The sequence below is a fragment of the Cucurbita pepo genome, chromosome 19, assembly GCF_057944985.1.
Source record: "Cucurbita pepo subsp. pepo isolate OVF chromosome 19, ASM5794498v1, whole genome shotgun sequence".
In the NCBI taxonomy this organism is placed as follows: Eukaryota; Viridiplantae; Streptophyta; class Magnoliopsida; order Cucurbitales; family Cucurbitaceae; genus Cucurbita; species Cucurbita pepo.
In genome coordinates this window covers 493,567-504,761 of record NC_141816.1, presented here as the reverse complement: position 1 = coordinate 504,761, position 11,195 = coordinate 493,567, and the positions used below count along the sequence as shown (strand labels likewise).

The window sequence follows — 11,195 nt, the reverse complement described above, 5'->3', positions numbered from 1 at the left end:
TTTTTTACATTTATTTCTACAAATAGCCCTTAAACAACTCCAAAATTGAAAGGGACTCCTCACCTTCTTTCATATTTTCTCTAAAGGAACAAATTTTGCTTGACCCATTAGTCTCAATGTGTCCTTTTTTCTTCCTTAAATATAATAATATAAAAAAAGTAGACAACGAAGACTCATCGGTCTCATTTAAAAGCTATTTCCTTTATTTTTACACTGTTTTTGGGGGACGCATAAAGTAAGATGCACAATGGTGAACAAGTGGGCGTTGCAGCAACTTTGCTTTATACACAAGTCACTTTGAACAGAAGATTTTAAAAAGAAAAAGAAAAAACTGCAGATTTGTTCTTGTGCTTATATCAACATGTTAAACCTGAAAATCCAAGCAAGCTGATCATCAAGGAAGTTCTTGGGCCACCTTAAGGAAGTTATTGGGTCCCTTCATTGAGAGAAGCTTGAATAAACTCCTCGAATTCAGCTTCCATGGTGCGGAGGTCTTCGTTGCCTTCAAGATCTAAGGCCTGTGGCAGAAATTCAGCAATGTCATAATCGTCTTCGCCATCCAAGGAGAAGTCGCTCTCTTCTTGGTGTTGGCTCAGCCAGTAGTCGTGGTACCATGTCGAGGTTGTGACCAGTTGCCACCATTGCGGGGAGAAATCCTCCACCTGGTAGGCGGCCGGGATGAAAAGCGGAGCGTTCGGGTTTAGCTTTGATCTTTCTTCGGATGCTAGAGACATTGTTTTGTAATGAAATTCTACGATTGCTGTTTACGGACCTTCAGAACCACAAACAAAATCAGCCAAACATTTAAAATCCAACAAACTAGGCAAATGTGTAAAGCTAGGGCGAACGTTTTCGTTCTTTGTTCTTCGAATTCGCTAAAATTGACCTCGCCAAGTCATGAACAAATCTGATCCAGTTATCTAGATCAATCAAATCAAAATATCACAAAACATACAAAAAAGAAATCCCCGTTCACTACGATTACATCAGATCGCAAAGAAATCAACGCACAAAAACAGATAAATCGAAATCACACAGATCGCAGATCAAGAAATCAAAGAAACACAACCGGATCTAAAGCAAAACCTAAGAGCGCAGATCAAACCAAAATTTCCCTCTCGTTTCGTTCTCCCAGAGCATTCTGGAGATCAAAACGGAAAAGAAAAACAGAAAAGGATACGAAATATTTACCAGATCAACGAGAGAACGGGGAATTCTGGATTGACCGAGTAGGAATTTGGGAAAAACAGTGAGAAATTTCGAAGTCTTATCCGTAGAGACTGACGGATTTCAACGAAGCCCTAAGGTTACCGAAAGAGAAGCCGAGAGGGCTTTTTTATAGGTGGAGAAAAAGAATCTTTTATTTATTTATTTATTTATCTTTCTATTCAAATCTGGCGCGTGAACTTGATTAAAGCGCGTCGTCGTTGTTGTTCCTTGACTTTGACGGATTGTTATCAGCGAGGAATTGGAACATGCCACGTTCGAAATTTGTCTGGTAACGACCGTACCTGAATTTCATGGCTTATATTTGTTTCAAATTTACTATTTTGCCCTTTTTTTTTTTTATAATTATATTGTGTGGGTGGAAAAGAAAAAACGTGGAGATTTACTGTTACTTATTTATGGTGGAATTGCATCGTTTTTTAACGGTACCATTCACTCTCCCTCTCGTAACTTTCTTTTATTATCAATTAATTTTTTATTTTTAACCATTCAAATATGATTTCAGTTCATTTATTTACACCACCTTATTCTAGCGCCATAATATTTAAATGATTTATTCTCTTAAATGTAGGGAGCTATACAGCTGGTCCTTAAAACACTCTTATTGTAATGCTCTAAATTTATTTTCATCACAAAATAAATAAATAAATAAATAAATAAATAAATAAATAAATAAATAAATAAATAAATAAATAAATAAATAAATATATATATATATTATTATTTTTTACCTGAAATTTGTGGCTATTATAGTAATTTTGAATATTATTATGGTAACATTTATTTTATAGGGCTAGTAGAGAAAGGGATGATATTAATATATTTTTAGGTTAAATTAATAAAAATATTCGTAAATTTATTTTCATCACAAAATAAATAAATAAGTAAATAAATAAATAAATAAATATATATATATATATTATTATTATTATTATTATTATTATTTACCTGAAATTTGTGGTTATTATAGTAATTTTGAATATTATTATGGTAACATTTATTTTATATTGCTGGTAGAGAAAGGGATGATATTAATATATTTTTAGGTTAAATTAATAAAAATATTCGTAAATTTATTTTTATCACAAAATAAATAAATAAGTAAATAAATAAATAAATAAATAAATATATATATATATATATATATTATTATTATTTTTTTTTACCTGAAATTTGTGGTTATTATAGTAATTTTGAATATTATTATGGTAACATTTATTTTATATTGCTAGTAGAGAAAGGGATGATATTAATATATTTTTAGGTTAAATTAATAAAAATATTCGTAATTTTTTAAAATTTCAAAAATACCCCTTCAATTTTGTAAAAATTTGAAAATATTTTACGGTTTTAAAAAATACATGAAAAAATGAAAAGCACTTTTGCTCTATCCCATTTCCTATAGGCATCTTCATCTTCTCTCGCAGTTCTCCTCCTTGTACTCTCAGATCCATCGGCGTCCCCGCCAAATCTGACCGTCTCTTGGCCGCAGCCGGCCTTCCGTTTTTATCTTTTCGGTCAGCGGCGGCAGCCGGTGGCCTTGCTCGCTAAGCCCTCTCTTCACGCAGACCTTCACAGCTGGTTGCAAGCGTCGGCGATATCAATTGTAGATATGGTGGTTCCTCCCTCTCACCGCGTGCAGGTATTGCTTGATTTCGAAATAGTCCCATCGATTTCAAACAATTCTGAAATCGAATTACGAGGACCTGGCATTTTAGCTTACAGCTCATGTTTTGTTTCTCCGAACCAGTTTTTGCAATCATCATTGCTTGAATTATGTATCCTTGATATGCTGCCTGAAACCATGGATAGATTTCGATTGCATCGTTGTGTTTCTTTTTTATATTATTGCGTGAAGCGTTTTTTTTTTCTAGGAAGATTTATTCTGGATGGAAATGGTGATTGCAATATCGTGGATGAAATTTCTTTACTACATTTTTCTCAATATGCACCTGAACTTAATCTCCACTAATCTTGCGGGACAAGCACTTAACTCCACAACTAGCATTTAGTTGTTGCAAAACTCTTAAGATTTTAGTAGCTTGATAGGTGGCCACCGTCCAAAGTTCCTTTTACTCATTATACTTTCTATCCTGTGCTACAATTAACGATCATTAGGTCAATCCTACTGATTTGAATTTACTTCATGCATTATAAGGGTAGCTACTTAATTTTGTAACTTATACGGGCACTACTAATTTTGATGTGCAGATTGTTGTAGTGTGGGAATACGTGATTGTACAGAGGATATAATAACCGTGAGGTGAAAATGAAGGGGAAGTTTAGACTATGGTGGCCCAAGCAGCATTCACCATGTGAACTGTCGTCTTTTTGTCTGTTGTTTGGTTGGTTTGTACCTTCTTCGGATTCCCTTGACGTTGTAGTGGCATTCACTTGTAGTGATGATTCACTGTCTCAACTCCAAGGCGACCTCGAGGTATAACGTTCTTCTTCTACACTGTTGATATAAGCTTTGTGCCATTTGTGCAGTTCATGTGATGAGAAATCTTATCAATTCATCATGATTTTGTAGAGTGGAATTGAAGTATCTAAATTTATTCATGATGATGTATGTGAGCGAATTATTAATAATGCTCATGTGAGGCAGTTGAGATGTGGAAAGGAACAATTGAACTATAGAAATAAGGATGGAGAATTGGCGGTTATTTGATCAATATTCATCTTTTAGTTGCTTACATGTAGACAAGGGTGGAGCCCAACACGTTCATTAGGAGGGCAAAATTTTACATTCTACCTTTATAATCTAAGACAAACTATGGGGGAAATTGCTCTCCTTCCTTCCTTCCTTCCTTCCTTCCTTCTTCGCCTCCCCCTCCATATTGATTATTTCTTTATCTCCAATCAACTTGGATGCATAGCTATGACATAAGTTAATGATGAACATACTAAGTAGCTGGACGTAATAAAGAAAAATTGTAATCGAGCACGTGGGGTGTTCAGGCCATATTTCACAAGAATTCATTGCTTTTCTTTTTTAAGGAATCAACTAGGTCATAGTCATGCAATTACTATAGGAGCTAGTCTCTTCTGAGTCCCTGAAAGAACTTACAAGTATGGTTCATTATTATTTGGACCGCTCACTAATATTTTTCGTCATTTCATTTCTTATGATGGGAATACATTTTTAACCGTTATTTTATTCCCAAAGAAAAGTCAAATGAATATATTATTATCGTCTTCCAGGAAGTCATCTGTAATACAAACAGGACCATGCCTGCAATTTTGCGTGATAAGTCAGTGTTTTCTCTACTTGGTCAGTCTGCTCCAAAAGGTTGTAATGGAATTTCTTCAACTGACAGAATTGATGTATTGAATGGAGAAAAAGGTTCTTGTTGTCAACATGAATGCTGGATGAATAGAGACGGTAATGTCACAGGCAGCTGTAGTAGATCCACCGCTCAATGCCATTATTTAGGTGGGTTGTCAGAGCAATGTAGGCGAGTCTATAGTAGGAGCAGTAATTTGGTGTTCTTGGTATTTGATTCTGATAAGAAGCATGGAAAGTCAGAACTATTTTGGATTCCTAAATTGGACTACCTTTGTTGGAATGGGCAGAAAGTGTCTAATTGTGATGTCCACGTATGTAAGTCATGATTAATCAAGGTTTCTTTTGATTTGTTCCAAATCTTTTAACTGTTAAATCTTGGTTAACTGTCTGGTTTGAAATTATGTAGGTCATATTCTATGATCCTCCTGTATATAACCACCATTATTTCTCTTTGCAACCTTCCAATTCATACGAGCAAGAAAATTCATCTTTCAAGAAACCAAAATGGGTTGATGAACTTCAGCAAAAGGAATCAAGTTTTGACTTGGTAATGGAAAATTTAAGGATTCCCGTTTTCAGGCTAGCAGGATAGTAGTTTCTTATATGCCTATTTACCATGTACAGGATACAGTCATTTTGGCTATCAATTGTGCGGCAGCTGCTAAAAGACCACTTGAAAGACACTTGCATGCTAAAAGCTCTCTTCAGTTTTCTATCGTTGACAGGTATTTCTCTTTTGGCTTTGATTCTGGAAACTGAACTCTATAAATATTTACCTTTTTATTTATTTATTTATTTTTGAACAAGAAACCAAATTCCATCAATATTTACTTGAACTGTTTGATGTTCAGCACTTTCTCTTTGCAGGTGTTATTCATTCATGTGGAGTCTTCTGGCTGTGTCTATTGCTTCACTTTCTACTCTCTTCTACATGACTTTTCAGTTTTCTTATAAACTTCATAGTCTTGGACTACAATTATGGACATCTGATGTAGTCTCAAAAATTTTCATGACCTCATACAATAATGCCCATATTCGGTGTTGTCAAATTTTGTATTGGCCAATTATACTTCAAGAGCGTGGCGTGGGGTAAGAAATTCTATTTGGATGTCTTTCCTGGCTCTATTAATTTTCTTTGTTGTGGGGTTTTCATTTTCATAAACAATGAACTGTTTTTTCTTTTTGTATCTTCTACTTGTTTCGGAAGGTTCCTATCAAATGTTGAATATGAGGAGAAAGTTGCTTTACAGAGGCATTCAATGTGGTCAAGCATAGCTGCTGATATTTTCCTGGGAAATGTGGTTGGTGTGGCATTGTTATGTTATGCAGATTCTACTTGTTCATTGATTGTTAACCTTGCTAGGGATGTCACAAATAACATATTGCGTACGGGTTGTGTGTGGTTGATGGGAGTCCCTGCAGGTTTCAAGTTAAACATAGAATTGACTGGAGTTCTTGGCATTGTATCTCTCAATGCAATCCAAATTTGGTCTACGGTTTGGTTCTTTTTTAGTTTTATATTTATTTATGTTGTTAAAGCGCTTGCTATATCGGGGATTCTTTTTGGAGGGACATTGCCTGCTGCATTTACCTCAGATCTGATCTCAGTTGCAAGTTGCCATGTGTCGACTCTTCATTGGTTTTTCTCCCTCATATATTCATCACAGATTCAAGCATTAGCAGCTTTATGGCGCCTTTTTAGGTAACTCCTTTTTGAGACCCATTCTAATTGGGCATAGCCGTTCTGTTTATCATGAAATTGTAGCTAGTTATAATTTAAACTGACACAAGTTTATTACATTACAAGCATGATGGGATGATACGTAGTATGGCCTAAAATCAGTATACTCTTACATATATGTTTAGAGTAGCTTAAAAAACTTCTATGCCTTGGTTTGATAGTCTTGATAGTTTTCTCTTCTGTGTTCTTCTGGAGAAGGGTGATGGCTGGGGTGGTGTAGCCTACCACAACAATATCAAAAAGCTCTTTTGACGCTTGAAACTATCTGAATGTAGATTCTTTAGATATTTGCATGCAGGCTTTCAATTGTTTGCTGGTTTTTGAAAGTTATGGCAGTGCGTTTATTAAAACTAGGAATTCGAAGCCATTCGGCTCATCCCCATGCTTTTTGCAGGTGTTTTTAGTGGAGCCTTGAATTAAAATTTTCGTAGATGATTTCTTATCAATTACAGGGATGCTTGACACAGATTCAAACTTTTCCCATAAATATATACTTTTTTTTTGTATTGGGAGAAGCCGAAGGCATTTGATTGGAGAAAAGGAGAAACTGATGAACTCTCAAAAGAACCTTGAATTAAAATTTTCAAAAGATGCTTTCTTATCGATTCTGACAGAGTTTCAAACTTTTCCCATAAATACATATTTTTTGAATTGGGAGAAGCAGATTGCATTTGAAAAGGAGAAGTCGGTGGAGAGTTTGAAGTTTCAAAAGAGTGTAATATTAGTAAGCGACTTGAAAAACCTTCACCTCTAAAAAGCGTCCTTCCTTCAATGCCCAGACATCTGAGTGAGAATATAGTGAGGTGTGACTTAGAATGGGGTGTAAGGAAGATAATGGCTTAATCAATGATGGGAATAAGTATGTGCGATCCAATCTCTAAGTACATCTTATTCTTTTTTCTTCCTTAACTAATACATTATTGAATATCAGTTTCAGACTTGTTGAATTTTCTTGTAGTTGTTCTTAATGTATCTGAATCTCTTTGCAGGGGTCAAAAACAGAATCCTCTTCGGAAGAGAATAGATAGTTATGACTACATTGTGAAGCAACATGTTGTTGGATCGCTAATTTTTACACCACTATTACTTCTTTTACCCACGACTTCCGTCTTCTATGTCTTCTTTACCATTCTGAATTCATCTATCAGCTTCATCAAATTGCTAATTGAAGTTATAATTTCCGCTATTCATGCTACACCCTATGCCAAAATTTACCTTTGGTTGGTGAAGCGGAAAAGATTTCCATCTGGGATATGGTTTGAAATCATTTCTTGTCACATTAATTCCACGGGTTGTCCAGACAAAAACTTCTCTGAAAACGTCGATTTACCAACTAAGATCTTGGAGCGGAGCGAGGAGGTGGTTGTGGGAAGATCTTCAGTTTTGGTTTCATGCCTTCACAGCAACTTAATGGGCATAGGTCAGTTCTCTATCATAAACTGGACTTTTTGGCGATCTTAAAAGATGAGAAACATAGGCATAAGATAAAAAGATCCTCTCAATATAACTATTTATGGATATCTATTTGTACTTATTTCAGAGTAAATTCTGCTAGTGTGAACATTGTATGGTTATTTTTATCCTTATAAATATAGTTTATAATGAAAGTAAACTATATTTAAGTCCTTGAATTTTAAAAAGTAGTTGCCACATGAAGTTATGGCAAAGCGCTACTTTGAAACAATAAAGAGGTTATGTGATGAATAAGAAAGACTAAATTGAAATACCATAGGCAATGTTTACAAAATATGTTTCATTCTTTTATTTGATAATTATTTTGTGATACTGTAATGTTAGGAGAGCTGGTCCTGCCTCACTACAGAAATATTTTCTCTGGCTTCTCCCAGTCGGTACTAGCTTCTACTTTTCACGGAGTCCTGACAGGAACAAGGTAAAGAAACTGCTTATATTCATTGTGTTACACATCTTACTCCAACCCAGGTTTAAAATGCTGATAGAAATTTCAAAGTCTTGATTCTATGAAAATGACGAAGTTTCGATTTTATGGAAATGTTGATGGAGATATTATAGTAAGATTTTAACAACAAAAAAAATTAAAAAAACAAGTAATTAACAAATAGACTTTTTACAAATGAGTTAAAATACTTATTGTTAGTATTATATTTATATTAGTTACATTTTGTTGCTACTTTTTTAATGTTCATATTGATTCACACTACTTGGACATGTGGTAATATCGGTAGAAATTTAATACTATGGATGTTTTAACTACTACCTGTCTTGCTTCTGCAGAACGACATCGACACTGAAGGCTGGCCTTCCTTCACCGTTGCCTTGGATGTGTCTACCATACAGAAAGTATTGGCATCTATGCCATGATTCGATTCTCACATGCAGGCAAACGCCGCCTTGTACTTCATGATCTGAGCATGCTAAATCCTAGTTTTCAGAATTTCTTTTGAAGTCGAAGCTTGGAATCCGAATGGTCATTGGGGTATGTCTAAAATACAGAGGGTATCAAGTTGCTTGGAATGCGCTCAGATTTCTCCTTGTATTGGCCTTATGCTTAAACTTTTGGACGCTGACAACGAGCAATGGTATCATTCAGGAGCTGCAGGTTCCTACTCACTTTATCTTCCACCTCTAATTTTTTGTTATTAATTGCATTCCGACTGTCACCGTTATAAAATTTATTTACCCTCATAGATTTAGGGCTCTTTATTCATGGATTTGATGAACTTATGTAGCTGGATTTGTGTAGGTTGTATTCATATCGAATAGAAAATTAGTTTTAAAAGTCTATATTTGTATGGTTGGCGTTTGGTCTGTTGGTATGTTAATAAGCACAGACAAATTTTGGCTAGCGCACGTCTGTTCGGTAATAGATGTTGGACACTTACTAAACCACACTAGTTGTACAAAGTATATATAGTTGTACAAAGTTAATATATGTTCAACATTTACCAGGCAGGTGTCGAGCACTCATCAAGCAAATTAAATGAACACATGATACTATAAGATATAAGAAAAATATATATGCAATTTTTGTGTATGAAATACATTTCTAAGCATATAAATGCATAAAATTTAATCTATTATTTTTGAATTTTCTTATATAAAAATGATATATATTTTAATAAACATGCGAGTATTGTAGATTTTTTTTAAAATGATGTGTTCGCTTCATATCATCGTGTTTAAGTTATGTCGAATTTATATATTAAAAAAAATCAATTTTTATTTCCCGAACTTGGGAGTATTCTATCTTCAACCTTCGTCACTCCAAAACCCTAAAATCTAATTTGATAGTTTAGTCTTAGAATCAATTTGATAATGGTCACGTTTATGTAACTCAAGAATCCCTCATATAGGAAGAGCTTTGAGAATTTCTACGTTTTTTCTAAAAGAAAAATAAGAACAAAAATTAATTAAACAAATTGGAGTGGACACAACATAGATAGATATGAAGGCATAGACAGCATGTACCAAAAGTCGACATACATTATCTTAATGTTGCGTGGGCACACCACACCACACCACACTGGCTCGCCTAAGCACCGCCTGTTGTCGCCAACCAGTCGACCTTGGCACCTCATTCACGCCGCTCGCCGCTTAACCACAGAGGATGAGGCTCCGTACGGGCGCCAGCAGCTTACATGCACGTCGTTGACTGCCTTGCTTCGTCGTCACCTTGTGTGGGACTTTCATCCAACCATCAGGACACCAAATTTTTGGAGGTTGAACGTGCTGTCCAACAAGATTTATCAACCTTTTTAGATGAATTAGGATAGAAACCCACTGGTCTTTATGATTTCCATTTTGATTAACATCAAATTATCAACATGTAATTACACTTGTGTTGCCGATGATGAGATAAACTAGGCTTCATTGCGTGTTAAAAGCAGAAGCAAAAGCTCTCGAGTGCCTCATGAAAATTAGTTGCCCATTCTTAAGCAAACCAGAGACCCATTTGAAACAGAGTGGTGGCATGTTTGAGCAGAAGAGAATTTAATGATAACCTTCACTCTGAAGCTGCTGAAGATGAAGAAAGGAAGTGCAGGTCTGTACGAGGCATTTCATCAAACAGGTAAGGAGCATGAAGTGCAGTGGAAATTATCCTCGATTCCCATAACTCTGCATCTTATCTCAATCGGGAGAATGGATTTTTAACGCAATAATTGAAACATAAATTCATCCCAAAATCTCAATAAACACAGAAGAAAGAAGAACGCGGATACTTCTAATCATTTAACCCTAAACCTCCAAACCACCCAAATCTCTGAGATTTCACGCACAAAACCAATGGTTTCTTCCATCACAGCCCACATTTCAGATTCAAAAAGCAAAAAGAAAAAACGAAAAAATAAAAAGAGAGGAGAGCAAAAAAAGTTAATTTAGTCTGTCAGACCGCCATGCGACCATCCCAGGGAGGGCGAACCTACCCGAGAACGATCATCTACAGCCGCAGGACCAAAGGGTCCGTAAACCGTTAGTCACGCTCTAGTCGCACAGCAGTGGTTCATCCACCAGACTTTGGTTCTTGTCTCCTTAGAACTCAAGGACACAGTTGTACAACCTATAGAACAGATCCTGTTCAAGTAAGGTCGTGCCCTAATAACTTCATCTGCTTACTTAAATACGCTTTCTCTTATTCGCCAATTTCCGATGTGGGATATCTGACACACTGACTTGGGCCAAATCAACAACCCTAAATACCCATCAAATCAGCTCGTTTAGAAATTCACAATTGTCAATTAATAATATATCTTTATTTTTTTATGATATTTTTTTTTCATATATATACCACTTTTTTTTTTTTTTTTTTTTTTTTAATAAAAACTATTATATTAAATTATAAAAACTAATCGATGAGATTTTATTAAACTTCAAGATATAAGCAATTTTCTAATTTAACCCATTTTTCATGTGAGAGTTTTTTTTTCTTAAATTAATTGATTTTTAAAATATATAATCACT

The 11,195-nt window shown here is 35.0% G+C and overlaps 2 protein-coding genes and 1 non-coding gene across 4 annotated transcripts; 1 reads left to right on the top strand and 2 right to left on the bottom strand.

Annotated features, from left to right (window-relative positions):
• Window positions 1-182: 182 nt before the first annotated feature.
• Window positions 183-1,350, bottom strand: LOC111782259 (protein EARLY RESPONSIVE TO DEHYDRATION 15). Its single transcript, XM_023663097.2, has 2 exons — window positions 1,192-1,350; window positions 183-772 (listed from the first exon to the last, which is right to left on the bottom strand). Exon 2 carries the CDS (start codon window positions 732-734, stop codon window positions 426-428), a length of 309 nt encoding a protein of 102 aa, XP_023518865.1. The 5' UTR covers window positions 735-772; window positions 1,192-1,350; the 3' UTR covers window positions 183-425.
• Window positions 1,351-2,601: 1,251 nt separating this feature from the next.
• Window positions 2,602-9,028, top strand: LOC111781634 (N-acetylglucosaminyl transferase component family protein / Gpi1 family protein). 2 transcript variants are annotated; one of them, XM_023662321.2, is made up of 10 exons: window positions 2,602-2,869; window positions 3,439-3,664; window positions 4,432-4,827; window positions 4,923-5,063; window positions 5,141-5,241; window positions 5,384-5,605; window positions 5,724-6,218; window positions 7,247-7,677; window positions 8,055-8,148; window positions 8,511-9,028. In XM_023662321.2, the coding sequence occupies exons 2-10, from the start codon at window positions 3,497-3,499 to the stop codon at window positions 8,638-8,640; spliced, it is 2,178 nt and encodes a 725-aa protein (XP_023518089.2). In that variant the 5' UTR covers window positions 2,602-2,869; window positions 3,439-3,496; the 3' UTR covers window positions 8,641-9,028. The 2 variants fall into 2 exon arrangements, with proteins under 2 accessions (XP_023518089.2, XP_023518092.2); XM_023662324.2 differs by lacking the exon at window positions 2,602-2,869 and having other exon boundaries at window positions 3,494-3,664; window positions 4,548-4,827.
• Window positions 9,029-10,614: 1,586 nt separating this feature from the next.
• LOC111782345 (small nucleolar RNA U3) lies at window positions 10,615-10,826 on the bottom strand. The gene has a single exon (XR_002813094.2). It is a non-coding gene; the product is annotated as a small nucleolar RNA U3 (small nucleolar RNA).
• Between the last annotated feature and the right edge of the window lie 369 nt (window positions 10,827-11,195).

Excerpts from the sequence above, each read along its gene's own strand:
- LOC111781634 (XM_023662321.2), top strand. The coding sequence starts at position 3,497 with ATGAAGGGGAAGTTTAGACTATGGTGGCCCAAGCAGCATTCACCATGT. Across the intron at positions 4,828-4,922 it reads TGTCTAATTGTGATGTCCAC|GTCATATTCTATGATCCTCC; the intron begins GTATGTAAGTCA and ends GAAATTATGTAG. Across the intron at positions 5,606-5,723 it reads CTTCAAGAGCGTGGCGTGGG|GTTCCTATCAAATGTTGAAT; the intron begins GTAAGAAATTCT and ends TTGTTTCGGAAG.
- LOC111782259 (XM_023663097.2), bottom strand. The coding sequence starts at position 734 with ATGTCTCTAGCATCCGAAGAAAGATCAAAGCTAAACCCGAACGCTCCG.